Source organism: Anser anser (assembly GCF_964211835.1).
Source record: "Anser anser genome assembly, chromosome: 4".
In the NCBI taxonomy this organism is placed as follows: Eukaryota; Metazoa; Chordata; class Aves; order Anseriformes; family Anatidae; genus Anser; species Anser anser.
The window spans coordinates 42,584,125-42,608,885 of record NC_139724.1 but is presented as its reverse complement, the minus strand read 5'-3'; the positions used below and the strand labels follow the sequence as shown (position 1 = coordinate 42,608,885).

The window sequence follows — 24,761 nt, the reverse complement described above, 5'->3', positions numbered from 1 at the left end:
TGGATTAAATCTTTTGAGAACTAAGTATTGAGAATATACCCATGCTTTATAGAGTGGAATATTAATATTTTCTGTGCCTTTCCAATTCTCCATTTTGAAACAGTTTCATTTTCTTATCTGTTTTCTGCTGTGCATTGACCTGGTTTTCTTTAAGAGAACTGGAATTAAAGCTGTGAAAGATTTCATAGTCAGTATTCACAGAAGAGTTCTTCAATTGTCACGTATTTAATCAGATCCTCTGCATTGTTGAGGATGAAGATTGGTTTCTTCTCTACAAAAAAAAAAAAAGAGAACTAGTGTGTTAGGCTATGTAGAAATGTAGTCTCTTGGTCATTCTGTTACAACATTTTCTAGCCTACATGATCTTTTTCACAGTAGGTTCTTTGAGGACGAAAAGTAGATTAAAACTTGAATGAGAGCGGAGAGGACATGCTCCTGGCTGCTAGACTGTAGACTTGGAAAGGAACTGGAAGCCACATTAGGAATAGAGACCTTCCAAATCCAGTGTCTTCACATCCGAGTGGTGCGACATTGCACACAGTGATGGGGGAGCCAGCATGGAGCCCTGCAGGAGGAAGGAGAGTTGAGGCTCTATTTGGCCCAATTCAGTTTGAGCTTTTGCTTGGGGGGCCATATGGTTATGTCTCTAAGACAAGACAGACTGAGATTTTTTTAGTTTGTGAGACCAAAAGATAGACTACAGCAAGAAGTACATCTGTGCATCATTAGTGTAGGAACTGTAGCCTAAGTATTGTAAGTTTCCATAGACAAGATGTAGTAGAAGTTAAGAGAAATAGCTCTTGAGCCTTGAGGAAATCTGCAAGAAGTTAAACAGGGTATGAGCAAAATCCTCTGAAATACACGCAGATGGAGTGACGAAGAAAGAGAACTGGGTCACAGAATGCTGCAGAAGGAAACATGCAACTCTACAACTGTGAGTGATCAAGTTACTGGGTCTTAAAAACCCACTGCTGCTTAGCTGGATGTTGCTACTCCTTGAGTCCCGTTAATATGCAGTGTAATGAATTGAAACTGAAATGATGAGGAGAGAGCGAGGGATGAGTTGCAGTCAGAAAAGAAAGTGGTAGCACGTGGCAGGAGAGCATGATGGAGTGCAGTGCCATTCCGAAGAACAGGAATAGAAAAGAGGAGGAGGCTGATAGCAGCCAAAGTAGGCGAGGAAAGATTAATGGGTAGTGTTGGGAGGGAGTAGACTGGAACGGGAAGAAGGCAGCCAGTGACACAAATGTTGTAGCTTGAAGAGCTGATGATGGCACTGCTCTCAGATCCAGTGACAGGCAGTGGGTGTTTTAAAGCATCGCAATTCCGTGCTGGCACTCCTCTCAAAGTGTGTACATACACACAATTATGAAAATATAAAAGTATCTATATTTAAATGTATAAATTGCCTTTGCTTAGGCTTTTCAGATTGATTGCAACTGGGGAACAAAGAAACCTTTGCACTAATCATTAGGCTAAATTCACTGGCTTCAAAGACGAGCAGGATTTGGTGTGACGCATGATGCTGAGAACTTCCCAGTCCACACGCTTTTTAAGGATACTTTAAAGCAGACAAACCATTGTGGATAAAAACATATGAAATGAGGAACTGAGAGTGGGCCTACTTGGTTTTTGCTGTCCAATATAAATGGATTTTCCTGTGCAGTTGTATCTGTCAGTGTGCTCATAACAGCAAAGCAATGGTTGTGAAGGAGCCTTGATATATATTTATGGAAGGGCTGATATTTTTGAAAGAAGTCAAATATTGTGTATGCTTAAAGATGGTGATAATAGGTTTTGTGTTCAAACTAACCCAGAGCAGTAAGTATATTTTTCCATTCTCAAAACCGTAAAATTTGAGTATGAAAACACCCCAAACCACATGCTTACTCGCATCTTTCAGAGAGCATGTAATAGCTAGCTTTGTTGTTAATAATAAATGGTTATGTAACACTGCGTGTATAATTGTTTTTCCTCAGACAGCAGCAATTTTTGAATGCTTTTATCTTGAATGTATGCTTACAAAAACTTACCACTGTGCTAGAGAAGTCTGCCTTTAAAAAAGCCATGAAAACATCTCTTAAATGGCTAAAACTACATCTCTTTCATCTGATATTAGAATGTAATTGTAAGTACAGCATCATTTTCACACTGATTAATTATCTTCATAGGTAAAACTCACATTCGAAACATCAATATTTGAGCCTGAAGGAACATCTCAGCAAAGGAATAAGCAGGCACAGTCAAGTATGAACAACCTGGTTCGGCTTTTGTGGGGGGAAGACAGCGCAGACCTTCAACAGGTGACACGAGATGTGCCTCATATTGTTATGTTCCTCTCGCTGAAACTGGACTCGGAAACATCTAAGGATGAGGTATGTAGCAAACTAAGAAAACTGATAAGGTGAAGGATAAAAACGGACAACAGCAAATGTTATGTCTATTGGTATTAAAAAAAATTTAATCCTGCTAATCATTTTGAATAGTCTGCCAGATATCTTTTTTTTGACAAAAACAAGGCCTGAAATTCCAGGGGGACAGCATCACTGCTGGCAAATCCTAATTACGCTTGAAATCGCTTCAGCACTACTGAATGTCTTGATAGAAAGAACAGACCAGGTGTTAACAGAGAAAGCAGAGGCAAATTCAGAAGTTCATTGTTGTCTCCCAAATGCTCACTGTGACGTTTCAATGCACCTCTCAAACTTGAAGTATGAAATCCTCCTAATCAAAAAAAGCTTTTCCCCAGCAGGAGCAGTTGGCAGTCTCCATACATAATCTGTCTAGTGCCTCCTGTTTTGAAATGCTAATGTGCCTTTTCTTAGAAGACTCTTGCTTGCATGTCTGCTGCTTGCAGCCAACTGTTGATTCTTGCATGGGCAACATTTTTGAGCTGCCCAAGTACTCTTTCTTTGTCCCATAATGTTCCCTTTCACTTCTCTTCCCTTTCATGCTCCTCAGAAAACTTGTGCCAGTGTATGTATAACCCTTTGTAAGTTTGTGTGGATGTTGTTCCTGGTGTAGCCATAGCTACAAAGGCTCTAGTCGGAATGCAGGGCAGATACAGAACAGTGAGGAGGGCTGAGCTTGGCCTCTCGCCTGACCTGAAAATGACAAATGGCCAAAGTGGACGCTTCAGAAACAGACATTGGAAAAAGACTCTTGTGCCCATCTGTAGATTCTCCTCAGATTTAATATAGGCCCCAGTGACTTACATTATCTGTGCTGTGGAGGTATCAGATGAAGCAGATCTTTTTCCAGTCTCTGGGGACTGGTGGGACAGTGACAGAGTGGGGAGCAGAAGACAGGCAGTTTTGTTTCCCTCCCCTAACTAGTCAGACCCAGGCAGCGCTCCATCCCTTCTCTGGGATGTCTTTATCTTTTTAATACCATTTTTCAACTGATAGAAGTCTGCATTGCTTTGATCTACAATAGAGAAAGTGTGTTGCAGTTACACATAATGGAGTTTACTTTCTAGAGACAGGGCTAGGGAGGGCTAGAAAATTGCATGATACTACGATACCATTAAAAATGTTGTATAGTTTGCAGAGTCAGTTGTGTGAAAGTTAGGAAATGACAGATTTATGGCTACTTGTGCAAGTTTAATTGAGCCATTTTGTATATATGCAGCATGATATTGTCTGTATTATTTTTTTCTGAAAGATGCCAGTCTTGTGTAGAGCAGAAGATGATGGACAGATGAGTGTGTATAAATAAGGCTTAATAGGCAACCATAAATCCAGTACTTCGTAACTCTGGAGTACTCAACTTTGTAATATAAATCATGTTCTTTTTAACTCTAATATTTTTAAGGTAACGTATGCTTCATTATGTATTGCAGCTACATACTGGCACTGTAAGCTTTGGTTTGCAGTTCTTTCCAATCTTGTGTAAGATACTACAGGTTTTCATAGGAGGTACCTTCAGTAGAAATTAATTTATATCAATCTCTTGCAAATTTTATAGAACCTTCCTTCTGTGATTTCCCCACACACACACCCTGAGACTGCTTCCATTAAAACATACAATGCCATGGTATTTTTCTGCTTTGGTATTTCCCTATAATAAAAATTAACAAAAAAGCTCATTTAGCTGTGAATTAAATAAATTTAAGATGCTTTATCAAAATTGACTTGCATGTTACAAATAATTCTTTTATCTTCAATTCTAATTTCGTAGTCCATGACTCTTACGTTACATGTATGGAACAGCTATGGGCAATTGTTGTAGACTTTAGTGACCAAGAAAACACTGGTTTTCAGATGAATTTTATGAAATATTAAAAAATAAAGAAATCAGGGTCTCTGTCTCCCCTGTTGCAAGGTAAATAGATATGCAAATGCCTAATGGTAACACCTGCACTTCAGAGTAAATGGAACAGTGCTTTCTTGCCCCATTCTTTCTCTACTTTCTCCCACGAAACAGGATTAAGTCAGAATGTTGAGCTGAGGTAAAAGAGGGATTGGATTGGATTGCACTTTTTCTCCCTTCACACCATGGAAGAATTGTTTCCTGATAAGTATTGGTGGTTATGCAGCCCCAGATAGTCTCTAATGTGCAGATATGCTTTGCTGGTGTAATTGAGCTCTTTAAAACATACATTAACAAAAGACTGCTGGCTTCTTCAAGGCATTTGTCTTTAGATTCATTTGGTAAGCAGTAAGTGACATTTATCCTGTAGATTTACTTTTCCAGACTTAGTTTACAGTATTTCAAATTAGCAGTGAATTATTACACACCCACGCCATCTTGCACAATAGAAAAACATAATGGTCCTTTACTAAATTTCTTTACCCATATCCAAAGGAAGCATTGTATGCAGATCACATCCTTGCAAACAATGGCAACTAGGGCTAGTTACTAATTCTTCCACTTGTGAGCCTTTGGCACCCAAAGATCAAATTAGTGATCTCTAAGACTTGCAAGCTCAATCTGACAGTCACAAAGGAAAGTATTTAGGATGTGTGCGTGTGTGGTGAGAGAGTTTGATCTTGTCTTTTATGCTTTAATTCCAGGTAGGTGTTACGATTATAGCATACTTTATTTGTACCAACATACGTTATTTGCACCAGCAGATGTTATAACATCTGTATGCGTTTGAACTGTTTTTGATGATATCATGTTTTAAAAGAAATAGCCTTTGTATTCCTTCTACATGACAGTTTTACTGGTAGCACGTGGTTACTATACATGCAAAGTAGGTATTACTGGGCAGGCTGTTAAGATATCTTGATTCTTACAGACACTTGGGCTTCCTGTAGCATTTCACTCCATTTTTATTATTTCTAAATAAATCTTTAAGAATTTGTAGTGTTCTTTTAATGTTATTTATTTTTTACTGTCATATAAGGTCCAATTTAAAGCATCTGTTGTCAGTGAGGTCACTGGTTATCTGGTCAGCATCGTTATGACACAATTCCTTTTATCCATTTTGTTTGTTGTCAAGACTGCAGAGTGGAAAAAAAAAAGTAATTTAGGCTGAATTTGAGAAATAAATAAAATAGAAATAAATAAAAGAGCAGCTGATAAGTTAAAGGCTAAGCCTTCAGTTTAGATACTCTGTCCAGGTTTTGGGTGTTTGGTTTGGGGGAGGGTTCACATTTAAAAAAAAAAAAAAAAAAAAAACCTGCTTCTAAACTTTTGGATAAAATGGTACTCTTCATCTTACTGTGAAGACAGATGATCTTGTATGGTAGTATGTGCTGAACCTTGCTAACAATTCATTACTGTGTATGTGTATGATGCATCTAAGACCTTTTGTTACAGTTGTCTTTTCTTTCCCTGGGAAAGTGTTCGGAGAATTCTCAAATGAATTTTGTATAAAGGCCCCAGTTCATAGTAAGGAGTGGAAAAGACAGAATGTTCTCTTTCTAGCCCCTTGTAATGCTGTAATTAGAAAATGGCATTTTTTTTCTCCTGCTGAGGGATTGATTTAAGAAAAAAAATCTGTATTACTAATGAGTATTTGAAAATAGAGCTAATTAAATTGGATAAGAATGAAGAGTTTGCCAGGTCCTTCTACAATGAAACTTTATATACTTTTAATCTTGATGAAGGAAAATTTGCTGACGGATATTGGCACTGAGCAATAAAATAGCAAAGTTATTCATATCAGTGTTTCTTTTGCTTGTGTAGAAAGATAATTTAGTGTCCCCTTTGCATTGGATAGGCTTAGTATTATACAGATTATTTCTGACCATCGTGATTTAGTAGAAAGCAAAAGTAGTTTACTTATTACTACTTTATCGTTACAGTTCCTGAAATAATTAGTATAAAAATTTGGAGCATACTTAAAATTATTTTAATACAATAGCATTATATTAAAGAACTGATTAATAAAATTATATATAATTATATAATTAATAAAAAACTAATAAAAAATAAATAACTGTTATAAATATTTGTCTTTATTGATCTTCAGTTTAAGGTTGACCTTTTTAAGCATATGATGGTAAATAGGTTGTGTTTTCATGATAGAATTGTTAATGGTGTATACGTTGTTCGAATGTATACCTCAGTTTTATTTTTTTGCTGTAGATGTAGGGTGATTAGGTAGGGATACAGCAAGAGATGAGAGTTCTCATTCTTACATGTTGGTTTTCAAGAGCTGTCCTCTTGATGGGCTCTTAAATCACAATTTAAATACTGAAAGAGCTATACAAATGTTAGCAATCTCTTGGAATCTGATTTGTTAACAATGTATTTGAAACTGTACAATTCAGTGGCCATACTGTTTGTCATTTTATATTTCTCCATATAATAGTGATTCAAAATAAGTCCTACCTTTCTATAAAGCAGAAGTTAAATTGTTGTAAACATTCGTGTTTTAGACCTTTCCAGTATGCCCATTCAGACCGCTGCTTGTTTTGATACCAAAACAAATGTTCAAAAATGTTCAAAAAAATTTGATACCAGTAAAAGAAAAAGTCAGCTTGTTTTTTGTTTTGTTTATTTGTCTTTGCTTTGCTTAACTAGCAGTTAATTTCATTCACAGCAAGAAATTCTTTATCAGTACCCCATATCGGAAGCATCCCAAAAACTCAAAAATGTGAGGGGAATATTTCTCACGCTCTCTGACATACTGGAAAGTGTTACTGGTACCCAGATTATCAGGTAAAAGTATTTTGAAATTTTATATATTACTACTTCTAATATTTTATATGTATGCGTACAGAAGAATGTGCATGGGTCATTTGCTGATATCTTGCTATTTTGGCTGAGAAGTTTAAAACACTAGCACAGTGCTTTAACTGTGCTTAAAAATTTCTATTTAATAAAAGCATGTTACTAATTTAGTGATCACTACAATGCAGATTGACTCTTAATAGCAGCTACTAAGCTGCTGATCATTCGCATGTAGCAGTATTAAACTGCAGTGTCACTTTAATTAGCACTGAGGTGTGTTTACCACTTTTAAATGCTTGTGCATTATTACGAGGAATTCTCTCCTATAGAAGCATTTTTGACATGTCAAGATTTTCAAACATCTGAAAAAACAAGTCAGTCAATTTGTGGATGATCTGTACGTGTGGTATCATCAGAAAGACAGCATAGAAATCCATGATGACTTAGAATCACATTTCCTATTAAGGTTCTCCATTCCCCATTTATAGATGAATTCTCAAAATACGAAAGCACCTCTGTCGGTCTCTATGGACTGTCTCATCTTTTCAAGAAATATAATAGAAAATCCCCAGCTCTTCTATGAAGCTTTTTCTGTCAGAAGAGTAAATTACGATCAGCGTGTGTATATTAGTGCTGGTGTGACCTTTTACTTGGAAGGGAAATAAAAGGGTCTTCGAGTTCTCTAATAATTAATGTAATTACCTAGCCAAATTGCATGCATGTTATTTTGCATGAGTGTAAGACTATATATAAAATACATATAAATCATTCCAACTTTAATGGTGATCTTTTATAACTGCATAGTGTTAATGGAAATACTCCTGGCTTAATTTTTCTAGTTCCTCCCTTTTCTTATGTGGAAAGCTGGTTCAAGTTGTTTACTGGAAAGAATGTGACAAGTTGCTTGTAATTGGCCTTCCTGAAGAAAAGTAAGTTCCAAATATAATACTTTTTTCCTATTTTTCTCAAGTATAGTCCTCAAATTGTAGTGTTCTCCTATCAAAAAGCAAGAAATGGAGGTTTTACAATGTACTCTTCTTACTATACATAGATTTTATAGCTGCTATCCCGCTTTTTGGATCGACTTTGTACACATCTTTTATATACCCCTTGTTACAATTTCTTTTTCACTCCTTATGAAGGGAATGAGTTCTCATAAAATCTCAGAAATATGTATAAGCTGTAAAACAGTAATTTTCAGTGTTTGGTGAAGTCATGTCCTAATTAGAGACTACTGAATAACAGCAGTAGTATTATGTATTTATGTGTTCTAGGAGGCAAGAAGTACAGATTTTTTTTTCCAGCTTTACTACTATGTCTGTGTGGTCATGGGCAAATCACTCAAAGGAAATTTCTTGTACAGTACGATGAAGTATATTTTGTTTGCAATATATCACTAGTTATGAATGCATCTCTCTTCAGAAGATGCCTATGTGTATTGATGGTAGTTAAAGATGTTATAAACATAGATGTATGTTTGATTTATTTATTTATTCATTTATTTATTAGTGTGCCACTTACCCAGTTAAGGATCATGTTGGAAAATGTTGTCAGGACCTTAAAATTTATGTACAGCTCTTTAGACAGGTGAGTTATTTCAAAATTATTTTTTCAGTCACTAGTTTTTAATTGATGCTCACTGAAAAAGCATTCATTTTTTATATTTGTGGATTTTCTTCGCATGTTCTTTCACCTTTGCACAAGACCAGGATTCTGTTCTTCTTGACTTTTTGTTTCAGTCTTAACACTAGTAAGACTCTTTTTAAAAAGTCTTTGTTATTTCAGAAAATTTGGTCCTTGATTAGGTTAAATCATTCACATAACCAATGTCATTCTAGATGTCAACAGCACTCTGCAAATGTGTTAAAGCACTGTCTGTAAAACACACATATGAATCAGTGTTATATTTTTAATAAAATAAACACTTCAGACTTCTCAACTTTATTTGGCAGAGCTCTCTGCATTTGGAAATCACCCAGAAAATTTTCAGTCTGACTGTAACCTAAATAAAATTGCCGAGGTAGGCTATTCATATGCTTGCATTCAATTCAGGGTTTAAGTATGTATGCCATGGAGAAAATCCTAGCATTTATATTACTTTTGTGCTTTTCAACACAGAAAAATGTTCTAGATAGAGCAATCACATGTAATGTCAAGCCATATCTTTTTCTTACAGCATTTTTAATGTCACTTCACAAGAAGCAACTTACCCTTGTTATACTTGCAGCTATTTAAATGCATCTCAGAAAAAGTTTAGCTTTGAATATGAAGGGTAAAGTAATTCATTTTTATGTTAAGTATAGCAGACTATTTAGAAATGTAGATTTTTTTTTAATCCTTTGAAGGAAAGTCATACTAAACAGTGATGTCTAACCCACCAAAATAATTTATTAAATTATTAAAATAAAGACAAGGAACGATCTGAATTTCTGAAGGGATGAATCTGATCATTGCTTCATCTTATGTTGCTCCAGATATCCACTATAACACTACAGTGCTTTCAGCTACACAGGCAGTGTCATCTTTGTATGTATGTACTGTCTGCCTATTAGCCTGGTGTTTGTTTAAAGTGAGTGTTAAAAAATTCAAATGTGTTATCATGCTGTAAAGAGACTTATATAGAATAGAGGGTTATATAAACAAGCTACACGTTTCTTGATGATATTCTAACTTGGAGTTCATGTTTGTTCAGTGCTTTTTGCCAGGTGGAAAATGTTTCTCGTCTGGATCACTTTTTCAACCTCTTCTTCCAGCGAGCACTTCAGCCTGCAAGACTCAACTCAAACGCCAGCTCTAGTGCTCAACACTATGATACCTTCAGTGCCTTATTCTTAGACAATCTCCCAGGCTTGCGCTGGCTGACATTGCCTCAGGAGATCAAGGTAATGTTGTTTTCAGATCTCTTCAGAAAAACTTGTATATGAAAGGCCAGAAAATTGACTCAGGTCTTGCATATATCGTTTGGTGTCATTGTGTAATTTAAATGTGCTTTACCCATCCAAAGCCACCATTTTTCCTATAGGATCCTTTATTTAAGTTTAGAACTATGCGGTCAATTCCATAGGAAACAGAATGCTATTGTGGGTGTAGTTTGGTGATTTCTGAGTTCTCTTGGAAGAGAACACGATGATAAAGGAATTAAGGTTACATGAAAAAAATACATTTCTAACTACTAGCATACGCAGTAGGGAAAGCAAGTCATGGTATGTAGCTTTATGCTTAATTTTGACCAAGTATTTTTACAGGTAGAAAATATTACTCTGGAAGCCCATGTGTAATTTTTTGGTTTAGGAGAGTTGCCAAGGCTGTTGCAGAATCAAAATAAATATCTACACGTTATTTGTTTGAAACCATATAATCTGATTACTTTTCTGTTAGAAATAGTTGTGCATTTAGTAGTAGTAAGAGGAAAGCTAGATCACAGCAAGCAGTATATACAGTCTCAGGCCTCGTTTGCATGAAATAACTTTGAGTTAAAATGGGGGATCATGGATAATAGTTAGTGAAGACGTATTTTTAAACAAAAATAACCGATTTTATAGATGCGATCCACAATCTCTGCCAAGTCTTCTCTGAAGTGATTTTTCATATGAACTCTACAATTAACTTTGTTAGACCAAAGGTCTGCATACAGGTGGTATCGCTCCAATCTGAAAAGATTATAACAATTTTGGTATTAGAGAAAACAATCCTAAGGAAGTTTCAGCAGTGGAGTTTTAAGTCCAACGCATATTTAATCAGAAATGTATGGTGTTATTTTGAATTACATATTCATTTGAATTTAGTGAAAGGAAAATGGAATTCCCTTTGAAATGTACAAAATGCAAAGTTTGCAAGAGGGGTTGTAACTAGAAAAACTTTGTCTTCCTGGGTGGCAGATTTCAGCACAGATAAGCAAGTCGTAGCTGTGTTGTACGCTAGTTGGCAGACAAACTTACTATACGATTTTTAATCAATGTATTAAGTAATGCAAAGGGTACAGGATGCAGTCGTCAGAAAATGTAGGGGAAAGCTTATGTGAAATTACATTTAGGGACAAAAGGTGAAAATTGTGGCTTACGTACAGAAAATTCCTTTGAATTTTTTTCTTTGTATATTTTTTTCCTGTTTTGTATCCAGATCATTTTTCATTGTCTGTCATTGTTTTTTTTTCTAAACCCCGTGGATATTTTTTGTTAATTCTAGTGTCAAGTGTTTTATTAACAGTAATGGTGTATGCGTTTGTTTAGAAACAAACAAAAAGATTTCTGGTACCTCCTTTCAGGGGCTTCCAGTTTCCTTTTTTTTTTTTCCCTGTTCCCATGCTACAGTTTGTTACAAAGTGAGTTAGTATCACTAAATAAGGGTTATGTTTTCCATGGAACACATTGCTAGAACATATTTTGATCTGATAGTAGGTTCAGCTGTAGGTAACAAGGTCTCATTAGGTGCAGTTGACTGCTTTATTTTCAGTTAATACTGGAAGTACAGAAGTTAATCTGCACTTCAAAACATGCAGGTCGTGAAATGATTGCTTTTATGTTTGTCATATGCTGTTTGAGAACTGTTCTGTTTAGTGTTTCCCCAGTCAAAAATAGAAACATGTATTATTAAAAAATAGCTGATAATAGAATCCCAAAACAGTCATCTTGTTGAACCACGTGGTCAGTGTATGAATGAATCTCAGTGCTGTCCCTTTTACGGGGTAAGTTGGTTACAGGGGAAGTGAGACTCACATACTTCAACTGTACCTCAGGAAGCAGGCCTGTAGATGTTCTTTGCAGTATGCTACTGCTAAAGTGCAGCTTATAACTTCTCACATCACTATTTTGTTAACATTACGAGTGACTGCTGTGATACTTTCTAGTATTCAAACCTATTTAATGTGTACTAGCTCTTAAGAAATTGAGGATTGTACCTACATCATGTGTAGCTTCAGTACGGTTCCTCTTCTGTTGTTCCTAATGTGACATTTCTTAACTGTTCGTGGGGTTTCTTAGAATCAGTTTAAACATTTGGATATTCCTTGCACCTACTTTTTATTTCAATAGTGTGACTTGGGGTAGCAATCATCTCACCTTCTCTTCAGCCTATGATATAAACGACTACAGTTGAGGTGCTAATCCTGATCTCTTCCTACTACTGAATGGGGAAAATCCAGCAATTCACCTGTTCTACTCCAGCTTTTTGCATTAGTATTAGATGAATCATGCCTCAGGACTCTAACTATGAAGACAGCCTGAAATGAAGGGACCATCTCAAACAGGCATGTCAATACTGTAGGTATTTAATGAAATGCAGCCTCATTCAAGGAACTAAACACGTGGCTAAGTAGCTAAAATCTGTTGGTCTTCAATGAGACACACATTTCAAAATTTTCCTCTTTTCTATTTAAAGCAGTCATATTAACATATAAAACTCTAATATCTAGTCAGGTTCCTGTTGAGAAGGTTACTTTCCATACAATGCACATACTGTAATGACAATTTGTTAATATTTTATATATTATCCTTTATTCCAGAAGTCTCAGATATTGTAGTAAGGCAAGGTGGACCCCTTAGATTTTCAGATTTCACTTCAGGGCTTAAAGTGGATGAAAGAAAGACTCACTGCATTTTCATTTTCCATCCTTCAGTGAATATTAGTGAATCTAAGGAATCATTTTTACCTTCATGATTTTTAAGTATTTTCAACCCTTCAGTTAGGAAGTTATTTTCCATATCATGTGAAGAGTTGTTTGCATATCATATTTATGTCAGCATATGTTTTTACTAAATTTCACAGCACAAAAAAAATGAAGCTGGAAAGATGTTAAGGGTATGTTAGTGCCGTCCTTGTAGAGTTTGTTGTTTTCTGTAGTAACTATTTGCCGTGATTTAATGCAGATGAAACAGTTGGAAAATTTTAAGCTGGGAGTTTTCTTCCATGGAAAGATCCAAAATATTTGTATGCTTGTGGGTAACAAAGTTAAGGATAATACTAATTATTAGACAATGATTGTGATCTGAGCTGACCAGAAGCTGTTACCTAAACTTATTTAATGAGTAACAGGAAAGAAACTTTGCAACAATCTTCACTGTTGTCCGTGAAAGTAAAGACACCATGCAATGGAAAATTACAAGTTCTTCTCAGAATGGCTCTGCAAGAGGACAGAGTTTGGATGCTCAAATGACCTTACTTCTGCAGTGGCATGCTCAAATAAAGAGCCTAAAAAGAGCAAAATATTAACTAAGACTTTCCTGGCTTTATGAATTGCATGTGTAATGAGAAGACCTCATGTATGATTTTTGTAAGTCTGTTTGCTGGGGAGGGAATAAGTGGTAAGTCTTTCAACTTGAATATTGACAGGGTTTGCAGACTTATTTCAGGCTTGCTACTGTTCATTAATAAAAGTTGCCATAGACATTGCAAGCTATGCATCACTGAGTGCCATTCATTACTAAACAGATTCCTGTTTACTAGTGCAGACTTCTCTCTCCTTTCTACATAATATGAATTGTCTTCTCTGCCTTGGTTAGCAGACCCATAATGATTTAGTTCTCTCTACCTTGCCCCACGGTATCTGTTTAGACACACTTTTGCTAAACGTGCTGGTTGTGTTGGGGAGAATTTAGTCCAACTGCTGCATTTATACTACATGTTATATATGTTTTAGCTACAGAAGCGTGTATTCCCCGAGTGTCTCAAGAAAGTTACTTGTATATCAGAACTCCAGAGTTAAATCTGCTATCCAAGTGAAAAATCTAGGAGGATGCACGTAGTCCTGTAACATACACATCCACTCACTTGCAAAATCCATGCTGCATAACCAAGGGGAATAAAATGCTTATGCAGTACGTAATTGTAGAATATGGCCAATCTAATATACATTAGAAATGTAACTCAGTGTATCTCTGTTGTCACACATTCTTATACAGGAAATGACATGTTTATTTGCTTGTGCTATTTGGTGACAAATCTTTTTTTTCTCCATGCTTTTTTTCCTCCGTGCTTTTTTTCTTCTCTCTTATGTTTCTGCAGGGAGAGACTGTAACAGTTTGTTCTCTGTCTTAGCTTTCAGGTTGCTTTATTTCTTGTAAAATTACAGGAATTTAGAAAACAATTTATTTTATATGTATGATATGAACAGGGGGTTCCAAAATTATCTTAGATCATCCACATCTGCAATTTTTTTTTTCCTGGAAAAAAAAGAGGAAATTTCTGCTATATAAGCTTTAGTGAAGATCTTTTTATTTGTGTATTCTTTGGAGAATACAAATGTCAGTTGCTTGTTGGGCAGAAAGCCATTTATATCTTAACTGGGGAAAAAGCTGAGAGGTTGGTTAGTTTGTTGACTGCCAACAGTGTAGCTGACATTTCTGTTTGCAAAACTGGCTCTATTTCAATTAGAGTCAGCTTGTTTATATAGCCCAAGGAGTTTGTCATGGTGGGTTTAGGTTCTTTTCATTAGTAGCACATTTATGTCGTGAACTTCAGTGGCTAGTACAATATTCTTTAAAGCAAAGTATTTTTAGTAAAACTTGAGTTAACTAACACCTCCTGAAGTAAGAGAAATGCGAAAGCATAGAGCAGTTTCAGCAGAACAGAGATAATGTATGAGAAAGTGCTGAAGAATTCCATAGAAACAAAAACCAAATGTATCGTGAAAAAGATTTGTCTAATAACTCAGTTGGATATAGTAGCTTGCCAGATTTCTGTGTTGTCTCTAGCCTTCGAGGAGTAGTCACTAGGCCTCATGTTTTAAACCATGCTGGAATAAGTGACATCTCCTTTATATACAGAACAGTGGGTTCAGGAGGCAGGCTAGCAGAGAAATTTTAGACTCAAAGAGGGAAATGCAGAACAATTGAAGAATATTTCTTTAATGAATTGAGGCGTTCCTGATACCTGATACTGCAATTTTTCTCCATTCACTTTGTACATGTGAATCCTAATCTCCTCAGATTAGCAAGATAAAGTGAACTATTAGTGAATATGCTGATATTGTAAATTAATGTGTTGGAAGAGTCTATTAAGACGTTTAAATATTTCAGATGGAAATTGACACAGCACTGAGCGATCTTGAAGCAGCTGACTTTGCAGAACTGGTAAACATTTGTCTTTGTTATTTACATTGCACAGTATCTCTTTACCTTGCCCATATTCAGTAGCTTAAAAAAGCACTAACTACAAACTCATCCATGTTTTGTAATGAAGTGGGAGTCAAAGTACACTGCATTATTCTTGTTTTAAGACAGATCAATTTTACCCATTTTTATCCTGAATTTTTCTCTATGGTTAATGTTATGATATTGTAATCCACTAGGATTAGTCACTGAAAAAACATGATTTACTATAATTTAAGCCCATGGGATGTTTACAAGAACACTCTAATTTCAACATAACTGTTGTTTGTTGTTCCCCCCCCCTTTTTTTTTTATAGAAACTGTCTCCTTCCCAAGCAATTGAGAATAAAACTCAAAGTTTCTATGGAGCTCAGAGAACTTGAGTTACCAGTTTCAATAAAACAATTACAAGTTATGCATACTTTTAACATTCATAAAGAAGAAGATAGTAATTTACTTGAGTATATGCTCTTTAATTGCTCTATAGTTTGGTGAGATGTAAACAGACTGAATTTTCAATTTTTACTTTTGAAAGAGCTTTCTTAAAATCACATTCCAGAATAATTATTTGTATTTTAAAATTATTATGATACACCTAATAAAGAATATAATTTTAAAATATCAGGTGTGAAGAACAGTTGCTTGATCATAAATATGTGTATATATATATGTATGTATAAATATATGTATATATGTATATAATATATATATATAAATAACAATTAGGGACATACATGTTCTTCATTACTGAAGATAGCTAAAGATGCTTAAAGCTTAAAATACAAGTTAGGCAAATGTACAGTCAATCTTTCAAAAGAATAAAAAACAAAATCTGGATGAATGTTTACAGAAAAGGATGTTTAGGTTCTATTTTATTGCAAAGAAACTGATTGCACCCAATAATTTAAAATACTCTTGACTCCATATAAACTTAGTCTTATTTCTCTGAGACCAATGGGCATCTAAACTAAAAGATTAATGATAGGTGTATTTGGGGTAAAATTGCAAATACTGGATAAAAAATGCTTTGACTTGGAAGTTTTGCTCTAGGAGGGCCTCTGGTGTCAGTAGCTATGCTTCAGTTACTTTGCTGTTAAGAATTGTGAGAATTAGCATATCCTACAAAAATACTTTATGAAAACATCCACTGGATAGAAAACCTGAGCATCTTACCTTGAGCTGAAAATTGTTAGCGAAAACTGTAGTGACATGAAAATATATAATGGAGGCTAAAAACTTTGTATTTCTCTTAACTGTTCAAAATACTGTTATTAATGCCTTTCTGATGCCCTAATGATACAAGCGGTCAAAATACTATATAAGACTGATTACAGTTGATTGGAATTAAATGTTTTACTTGTATTCACTCAAAAATTCTGAACTAAAATCCATGCCTTTGTTCACAGTCTGAAGATTACTACGACATGAGAAGATTATATGTGATTATGGGCTCTTGTCTCTTCTACAAGGTAGTATTACTGATTAAGGCCTAGAGATTAAGAAAATACAACTTCTAGAAATCTAACCCAGTCACGGAGTAACTCTTTTCAGAACCTTACAAATAGGAGAAATATGTGATTACTTTAAGTGTAACTTTAATGACACAAAACTCAAACACCATAACAACAAAAAAAGATTTCATGAAGTGAAATGTACTCTATGATCAATAAGAACAAAATATTTGTTTGAAGTTGTCTTAGGTAAATTCTGTCATATGACCTGTGGATTGAAGAAAGGCAGTAGTATGAGATGAAAATCACACTTGAATTGATTCAGTATGATATTCTAACAGGATCTTTTTGTGGGGGCATTGCCATTATTTATTAGAGACAACAGCTTCTCTATTTTTAATGGATCTTCAAATCAAAGACTTGAAAATTTGGTTCAACAGCTTTTTTCACTTCAACCTTATTTATAAATTTATTTTACTAAATATAGATTATGTATTTGACAATATAAACAAAGATAACAGCCGTTTTCTTTAAGGAAACTTATCGTCATGCAATTGATCTTTATGCCAGTAGCATTACGAGACTAAACTGTCAGCATAATTTTTTTGCATAGTTTTGTCAGCACATTTCTTACTGAATACGCTTCCTTTTCTGTGTTTAATTAAGGGTTACTTGATCGGTAATCACTTGCCAAAGGAAGATCTTATTGATATAGGTTTATATAGCCGGCACTATTGTCTGTTACCCTTGGCAGCAGAACAGAAGATTGGTCAGTTAGTGATATGGCGGGAGGTATTTCCACAGCATCACATCCAGCCATGCGAAGTGTCAAGTTTTACAGGATACAGAGAACCTGAAGCAAGATACTTCTTATTGATAGTTGGCTTGGTAAGTTAAAACCTGCAGTATGCCCCTTCCCCTGTGTTCTGTGTTGGTGTTGTGTATTGTCTGTTGTTTAGTAAGATCATAAATTTACATGTGTTAATTTAGTAATTTTAGAAAATACTCATATTATAGCTGTTCATGGGATAGAATTTCTCAGGTAGTACAATTATTTGTATGTTTGTAAAGCTTGCAAATTCTAATAATTCTCGTTACCTTTTCTACTTTCTTACTTCACTTGAAAATGTTTTTACTTTTATGATCCTGTATTTTCAGATAACTCACTTCAGATATTTTTTTTTAATGTGTTGTGGGTTCCTTTTGCCTTTTTTTAAAGGCAAGTATCTAATGAGTGTGTAAATCATACTTTTTTTTTTGTTTGCGTGTTAACTTAGATAACATGTAAGGAGAAGGATCTCCTTGGACGTGATTTGATTAGAAAAAAAAAAAAAACTCCTCTGGGGAGGAGGAGGGACTGCTGAATATTGTGCTGGTTTTTGTCCAAGTATCTGATAAGATATAATGCAGTACATGCTATATTTGAAATCAGAGGCTAATGTTGCTACCTCCATGTTTACAGAGACACTTCATGCTGTGTGTTCTGCTAGAGGCAGGAGGCTGTGCATCAAAAGCCATTGGGAATCCAGGACCAGACTGTATATATGTAGATCAGGTCAAAGCCACTATACTTCAGCTGGAAGGAATAGATGCCAGCATAGAGGAAAGGCTAGATTCTCCTTCCATTCCACCTTTATCTTGTGCAGACTGGTTCCTTCCTGCAACACGTGACAAACTGGAGAGCTTGACCACCTCACCCATCCTAAGCAAGATACAAAATGCTTCCAAAACAGTAACTACTCCAGCAAGCAAAAGGACCCTGTTTGGTGACTCTTCCTTAACAACACGTAAGCCGAGTCCTACAAGAAGCAGTGGAGTACCTGACCATGGCAATGAAGGTCCTGCAGAGGATGAAAGCAGTAATCCACAAGCTGTAGCCGATCAGGTCTGAGAACAGGGACAAAGCAAATTGTTTAAGGTTCTGCTGGGCTTTGGGGAGGTGGCAATTCTTACAAAAACTCACTAACTTAAGACAAACAAACAAGGAAGAAAAATTTCAAGAGTTCCTAAATTAAGTAGAAAATACTGCTGTCTTGGGAAGCTTTGTGTCAGCCTTACAGCCGTCACGTTTTTTATTTTGATCATTATCACTTCTAAATATTTGGGTTTTGGATGACTAAATTGGGCACAGCTGTGTTGGAATCAGCAGAAGTAATCGGAGAATATCCCCGAAATAATAATGGTGTAAACAAAAGTGATTATGACAACTTGCTGTACAGTTGTACAACTGTTTCTAATCAATTTCAGCCTAAAATAGACTAAAATACATTTATGTTAGTTGATGCAACTGAGCCTTTTAAAAAGCATTATTTTTTTTTCTTTTAAATAGGTGATTTCCTGGTTTGATTTTGTTCTTTCCTTACCTTTATTTTGTCTGTTAGTTCATCTATCTATTTGTTTTTCAGGTCACTAGAAAAAAGCATACCCTACCAAATCCATTTAATTTAGGAAACCCTAAAAAGAACTTGTCAGAGAAGGATATAGAACTCTTTAATGCTATCAAGTAAGTAATTGTTTTCTATTAAATATTTGATTTTTAAGGTCATACATGCATGGATTTTTGAAGATGCACAGATCACAGAAGTTCTTGCATAATTTTATTCTAACTAAAATTTTGCTATGCAAGCTCTTAATGGAGTATAAATTAGAAGAGAAGACTTTCTCAAGAATATTTCAGTAAAATGTGTCCATTTCATATAATTGTATAACCTTAGAAGTTCAAATAAATGAGTTTTTGGCACACATACACTTTGTGTGTCCCTGGTGCCACTAAGCACAAAGGACATTGAAGCCATGACCTTCCTTGTTTCTAGCTGTTGCTTGTGACGATGCAGTCTGATCTGGTGTTTTGTTTGAGTGCTAAAGAAAGCTTTCCTTTTCTTCAAAGCTTTTATTTCTCCTTTCCCTTTTCTTTTTTGATGAGAAGCTTTGAGATTGCAAGCAGAATATCTAACTAGTAACATACTTCCTTGAAAAATACGTATTTGAGTATAAACAGTCCAAATTAGCAGATGTCCTTGGTATAAAAATAAGCACCTTTCAAATGTCTCCTTTTCTGTACTCCGTTGTAGTTACCAGAAAAGACAGATCTGTTTAAAGGGAAAAAAAATGTACGTTGTTTAACTGAAATTTCATACAAATTTATTTGAATATTAAGTGAATTCTCCTATTTTTTAAGGTTGACATCTGGTCCTGAGAATACCCTCTTCCACTATTTATCTTTGGAAACAATGCAAGGAATCTTTATTACTCCAACTCACAAGGAAGTAGCACAGCTCGGTGGCTCCATCCACCCGCAGTTAATCGAGAATTTTCATCGTTGCTGCCTTTCAATTCGCTCAGTTTTTCAGCAGTCCATGAAAAAAGAAGTATGAAAGCTTTATCTTACTTCAGTTTTACTCTATTTACATTCTCAACTCAGTATTTCAAGATTGTTTTCACTTCATTATTTAAAAAAAAGTTCACTGGCAGGTGACTCTTTGTGTGGTAGTTTGTAACGCACCTGACACTTTCACTGTTACGGGAGGGTTCTTTCTCAGAGCATCCAACCATGTGTGCATGTAATTATAGTGTGTCCCCCCAGCCATGCAATCAAAGTAAATACTCCATGTATCCAGTATAGTATTTTCTTTTTCTGTTTGATGTTAGAACTCTAACTTAGCAAAAAGTTTCAAATACTGGGTTTAAGAGCTGTAAGAAGTAGAGTGAAAAGGGTCTTTTTTTAGTCATATTATTTCTATAAGGAAACTTCACCCTGGCAGGAAAAGGAGATGTAGGCCCTCTGTTTTTCACAGAAAATGTTTGATATGAACAGTGATAGTGCAGTCTCCCCTCAGTGCCCGGTCAGTGTGTCTTAGCACTGACCTGAAGAGGTCCTCTCTGAAGCTGAGAGGGTGTTCATTCTGGGTTTTTGGTCTCTGTGCTACCCGAGATCGCTTAGACACTTGCCAGACACTAATGTCTCTAGTAGTTTGCCCACACTGACATCTGCCTAGAAGATGACTGGCCGTAATGATTAATTCCTCTTAATTATGCTGCTAAATCATCTCTTGGATTTTAGATCATGTGGGATGGCAGAATAGGTGAGGGTTTTTTTCTCTCTACAAAGATACCGATTCAGGCTTTGCTCTAGACTTAGGCTGAAGCCCAGTGGCAGCTGCCAGAGATTTATGTGGGGTACTTGGAAAAAAAAAATAGATATGATGCCAGCAGTTGTCCTACCTTGATTTTGGTTGCAACTTTCTGTTTTCTTCAAATGATCCATCCAAAGTAAAACAGTAATAGTAATGCAGAAATCTAAATAATAGGTATTAGAATCAATTTGAGACACTCAGAACAGACATTTTGTGTTCAATGCACTTTTTGTTTTTCTAGAAGTCTGGTTTGTTAATTGTGCAGTTGATTTTTACTGGCATGAGCCAAATTAGGGTAACGTTTCATCCCTGATAATTTTGCCATCTATTTAATCCATATGAAAAAGAGAAATAATTAAATACAAGTGGAATGACATATACCAGTTGCAATTTCTTAGGTCCTAAAGTGACAATCCAAGTGTGTTAAATGAGAAATGGGGAATAACAGTACAAATTGAATGAATGCCATTTGGAAATATCAGTATAATTTCTCTTCATGTTTTCTTTAAGTTACTGAAGAAGTCAATTCTGGTTAGACTGTGTCTCGTAAGTCATCTGGTATTTTTTATTTATTTAAGTGTTAGAAAAACGGATTAATTTGGATTGTTCTGTCAACTTCCTATGACACTGAGGTTTGGCTGAATGGGACATTGGCAATGGGTCTTGTGTTTTGGGCGCTTCTGTCAGGAGATCTGGAAACCCTAAAGGAAGCAGAGAGAATACACAAATATGTCTTATGATCAAATTGCCTTCATTTACAACTGTTACAAATGTTAAATGGACAGTTTACAATTCAAATCAAAAATACAAATGAAATATGAAAAATAAATAAACCATTCAACTGTTAGGTATAGCTCATAAAAACTGAAGAACTCATGCTTAAAAGTGAAAACTTGTGTTTTGGCAACAGGTATCAGCATACGCTTTTCTGGGTTCTTTGGGGCAGCTGTGTTCATTCTGCCCTGAAAGTCAAAAATAATTAAACACATGCTGCAGAACAAAGTTTCTCTTAGAGAAAAATCTACGAATCTCCTGTAAGCCAGCTTGGTAACAAAAAGAATTAAGAGTATTTTGACTCTACAAATTGGGAGTAGATTTTGTTGGTTTCAACAATTAAGGCTGAAACTGCCTGGTTGCATTAGAGCATGAGGAAAATGTAAAAGAATGAATAGAAGTTTTCTGTGTTCATAGGGCATGACAAAAAAAAACAAGGACAAAAAAATACACTATCATACTGTTTATTCTTTGACATCACATCAGGTAAATATTGTTATGGTTTGGGATTTAGGAAATTGCAGCAATTATGAAAAATTATTGTAATTAGTAATAAGCTTTAGTAACTTTTTGAGAACTGAAAATTTACCATTTCTAAATATGCACAAAAATGTTGAGGAAAAAAAAGTTGAAATTAAGCAAAAATAAGTTCTGTAGTTTTAAACCCTATAATATATATGCCTGGATCTAACAGGCAGCTCTGGTCTAATTTTCTTCATCATCATATTTTCTTACATTTAAAATCACAAGGAAAGAATTATTTATGCACATAAAAGTACAGAAGTAAATCATGTCCACACTTCCATCCAGTATCCCATCTTAATACGTTCTTTTTCTTTAGTATTTTCAGTATGCATGTTAAGACATGCTGAAATTTAAACAAATGTCCACTTGGAAATTGCATGGTAGCAACCCCATTTTTTTGTTGAGGAAAAATCATTAGACTGCATTCTAACATATTCTTTAAATCTCTTCAGTAGCAGCATTAGCAAGAACAGGTTTTACATTTTATAATATTACATACTAAAGATGCAGTATTGTCATCTGTTCTGAAATTTCTTCTACTGCGTGTAGTAATTCAGAATATACTTTATGAATTTAATCCAAAGCATGCTTAGGGAAATCTAAAAGACATTTGTTCAGGAAAATATTAGCCATTTTGTTTTCCAAGTGCTAAGGTTCATTTTTCTTTAACATTTTGAGAGACAGCATAGTTGTGGTACCGTGATCATCTTTTCTCTTCTAGACACTCCCCACATTTTCAATATCATAGGCAGATTAAGATATGTTGGTTTACGCTGCTGCATGTGGCAGACAAGTTCCCTATGTATGTTTTATTGTTTTTTTTAGCCTCCAAGAAAGCCTTTTCTTTCCTCTCAGAAGCTACTGATTGGAACATTGGCATGGTTGCAATGGAACCAGAGATGCCTCCTCTTAACAGTTCTCTTAAAAACAGATTTGTTTTGAAGGGATTTCGACGCATTTCCATAATCTCATCTCACTTCTCATGCTTCAAAAGGAAAAAAAGATACAAAGCTTGTTTTTTCATTATGTAGACATATACAAAAGAGTAATAAACATCCTTTGACTTCAGGGGGAGAAGAGTTGGACAAGTGACAAACCCTTTCAAAATTTTTCCTCTGCTTATCTCAGTGTCTGTTCTGGTCTTTTTCCCTTCCCATTTCTGGTAAAAAGAAAAGTAGCTTTATTGGACTTACAGAACCGTTGAGCACCAAGACAGAGCAAAGTAGATTTGTGCATGCAATTTGATCCTTACTAAACGGGTACCAGGGGTTCAGTTCCATACCTGGAACTCTTACAAGTTTTGTTCGAAAGCTCTACATAAAGCATAGCCCTCAAAAAAAATAAAATCAACAAAACAAAAAAAATGTACATTATGCACTTACACTAAGTATAAGCAAGAAAATGCTCTGTGCAAAGTACTTCAACTGTTTGCTTAAAAAAAAAATCCCCTGCCTGACCAAGTTTATTGAATAGGCTTTTACTATCGCAATTCTTAATTAGGAAGGCAAACAAAGAAAGGGAGATGAGAGGTTAAACTGTTTAACACACTGTTTTTAATGAAGCTGTATTATCTCAAATGTCTTTGAGAGAATGTTTTTCAGATAGAGGAAAAAAAAAAAAGGATTATGCTATACAACCTCCTAATTGCATGACAATGAGGGAAAAAAAAAAAGACTGTTTATGCCAAAGTAACAAAATTGTGGAGAAAAGAATCATATAAGCAAAATAGTTCTCTTCTAAATCTGGCTTTTTGAAAGCAATATCATTCAGCAGCTTCCTGAAGAAAGCATGTTATAGTTATATTTGCTAGTAATTTACGTAAAAAATTAATTCTTTACTAACACTTCACCTTTTTATTTTTTTTTTTAAAGAAGAAGAAGAAAGGCAGCAAGATTTCAGAATTTAGTACAGCAGATGAAGACCTAGATCTGATAAGAGAACATGGAGTTTTGTTTGAATGCTCTCCTGACAACTGGACTGATCAAAAGAAACCACCACCAACAATGAGTTACTGGGTTGTGGGGTAAGTTTAAAGACAAATGTATCTATTTCTCCCCAGATTTTCCATTTTGAATGTGCCCCTGTACTCTTTAGGAAAAAATTTAACTGTAGCAAATCACAGAAATACTCAAGCGGACTCTGATGAGGTAGCTTTGATTTGGGATCTAGGAAGCTGCATTACTGTGATGTCCCATCTGGTGTTAAACGTAAATGTTGTTAACTTGGGAGCAGCATGATAGTGTGTTAACACCACAGAGCTGGCACAAGGCACAGCACTGCACTGTGCTGCTCTGTCCTCTGCAAACATGCTAAAGTGCTGTAATCATACTCTGAGTTTGCTTTCAAAGTTCTGCCATTACCACAAATCACAATCCGTTTGCTATGATGTCACTTAAGTGATTTTCGTAATGACATATATTGTTATTGCTACATAGCTAAACCTTATTTGCCTGACAGAACAGCATTTTGCCCTAGGTATTAAATAGTAATAGTAAGATTTTAAAAAAAATAATTAAGTGTAATGAGAAAATAGCATGTATCATCACTTGACAATTGAGAACATAGCAACTCTTATAATTGTTTTAAGCCTAGGCCAGTAAGCCAGTAGCCACCACTTCTTATGTGTTGTTCTGTCCTTTACTGACCATATTTCGTGATGTCTACTTTGT

General features: G+C 35.2%; 1 protein-coding gene across 4 annotated transcripts in view; it reads left to right on the top strand.

Annotated features, from left to right (window-relative positions):
• The window catches only part of INTU (inturned planar cell polarity protein), a 49,288-nt gene that overhangs the window by 22,542 nt on the left and 1,985 nt on the right, over positions 1-24,761 (top strand). For 3 of the 4 annotated variants that reach the window (XM_083834032.1, XM_083834034.1, XM_083834035.1), the window contains exons 4-15: positions 2,172-2,375; positions 6,995-7,113; positions 7,965-8,054; positions 8,635-8,712; positions 9,818-10,007; positions 15,138-15,191; positions 16,616-16,678; positions 17,327-17,548; positions 18,123-18,545; positions 19,066-19,163; positions 19,839-20,028; positions 23,964-24,115. In XM_083834032.1, the coding sequence (XP_083690158.1) occupies positions 2,172-2,375; positions 6,995-7,113; positions 7,965-8,054; positions 8,635-8,712; positions 9,818-10,007; positions 15,138-15,191; positions 16,616-16,678; positions 17,327-17,548; positions 18,123-18,545; positions 19,066-19,163; positions 19,839-20,028; positions 23,964-24,115 (1,883 nt within the window). The remainder of the gene's footprint in view (positions 1-2,171; positions 2,376-6,994; positions 7,114-7,964; positions 8,055-8,634; positions 8,713-9,817; positions 10,008-15,137; positions 15,192-16,615; positions 16,679-17,326; positions 17,549-18,122; positions 18,546-19,065; positions 19,164-19,838; positions 20,029-23,963; positions 24,116-24,761) is intronic. The other variant, XM_083834033.1, reaches the window with a different exon arrangement.